The sequence below is a fragment of the Monoraphidium neglectum genome (genome assembly GCF_000611645.1).
Source record: "Monoraphidium neglectum strain SAG 48.87 unplaced genomic scaffold scaffold03273, whole genome shotgun sequence".
Classification (NCBI taxonomy): Eukaryota; Viridiplantae; Chlorophyta; class Chlorophyceae; order Sphaeropleales; family Selenastraceae; genus Monoraphidium; species Monoraphidium neglectum.
This window is the reverse complement of record NW_014010355.1, coordinates 1308-2156: the sequence shown is the minus strand read 5'-3', so window position 1 is coordinate 2156 and position 849 is coordinate 1308. Positions and strand designations below refer to the sequence as shown.

Genomic DNA, 849 nt, shown 5'->3' with positions numbered 1-849 from the left:
CCGCCGGCGGCCCGGGCCGAGCGAGGCGGGCAAGCCAGGCCCTGGGCGGCGCGGCGCGGCTGCAAAGGTTGTCGAGGGACTGAGGCCCCGCAGGGGCGGCGGTGAGGGCCCGAAACCCGGATGGATGGCGCCACTTGCGGACGCATGCCCAGGCATGGGCTGGCGGCGCCTGCGTGCGTGTGCGCTGAGGCGCCTGTGGGATGGCGCCGCCGCCAGTCACTCCCCAGGCAGGGCGCCTGGGGGCGGGGACGGGGCGGGGTCGGCGGGCGCGAGAGCGGCGCCGCTGCGGCGGCGCGAGCGGCGCCGATCTTGGGTGAGTGCGAAAGTGCTGGCGAGGTCCCTTGCGCAACCAAGATGTCGCGAGCACCCCGGAGTTCCTCATTTGTGAGGGGGCGAAGCTCCAACAGTTGCGATCCTGTGCTCCCCCACCCCTTCAAAAACACAGCTGTCGACATGCGGCGCGTGCAGCCGGTGACCGGCCGTCCGATGTCGCACCGCAGGGAACTGGTGAAATCTCGTCGCAAGCAACCCACTACTTTTGCCTTATCCGGGGCCCAGCGACCGAGCCAGCCGCGCACGCACGCGCCCCAACAAGGAGGCGCCCCGGGCGCGCGCGGGCGCACACTGATGGGGCAGCGGGCGCTGGCGGGCGCTGCGCCGCGCACGCCTGTGGGCTGTGGAGGGGCCCGCGCGGTGGGGCTGCTTGGTCTTAAGCGGGCCGGTGGTGTCTGATGTGGCAAGACGGCCTGCGCAAAAGCGACTGCGCAGCGCCCAAAAGCAGGCAGACACGGCGACAAGCGCACGGGCAACGACCGTGGCGGGGGAGGCGCGGCGCGCCCGGCTTGGCCC

At 73.0% G+C, this 849-nt stretch overlaps 1 protein-coding gene across 1 annotated transcript; it reads left to right on the top strand.

The window, feature by feature from the left end:
- Positions 1 to 154: 154 nt before the first annotated feature.
- Positions 155 to 313, top strand: MNEG_12491 (hypothetical protein; the record flags this gene model as incomplete). The annotated part of the gene is made up of 1 exon (XM_014039036.1): positions 155 to 313. A coding segment is annotated over one exon (159 nt), but the record flags the coding sequence as incomplete, so codon positions are not given.
- Between the last annotated feature and the right edge of the window lie 536 nt (positions 314 to 849).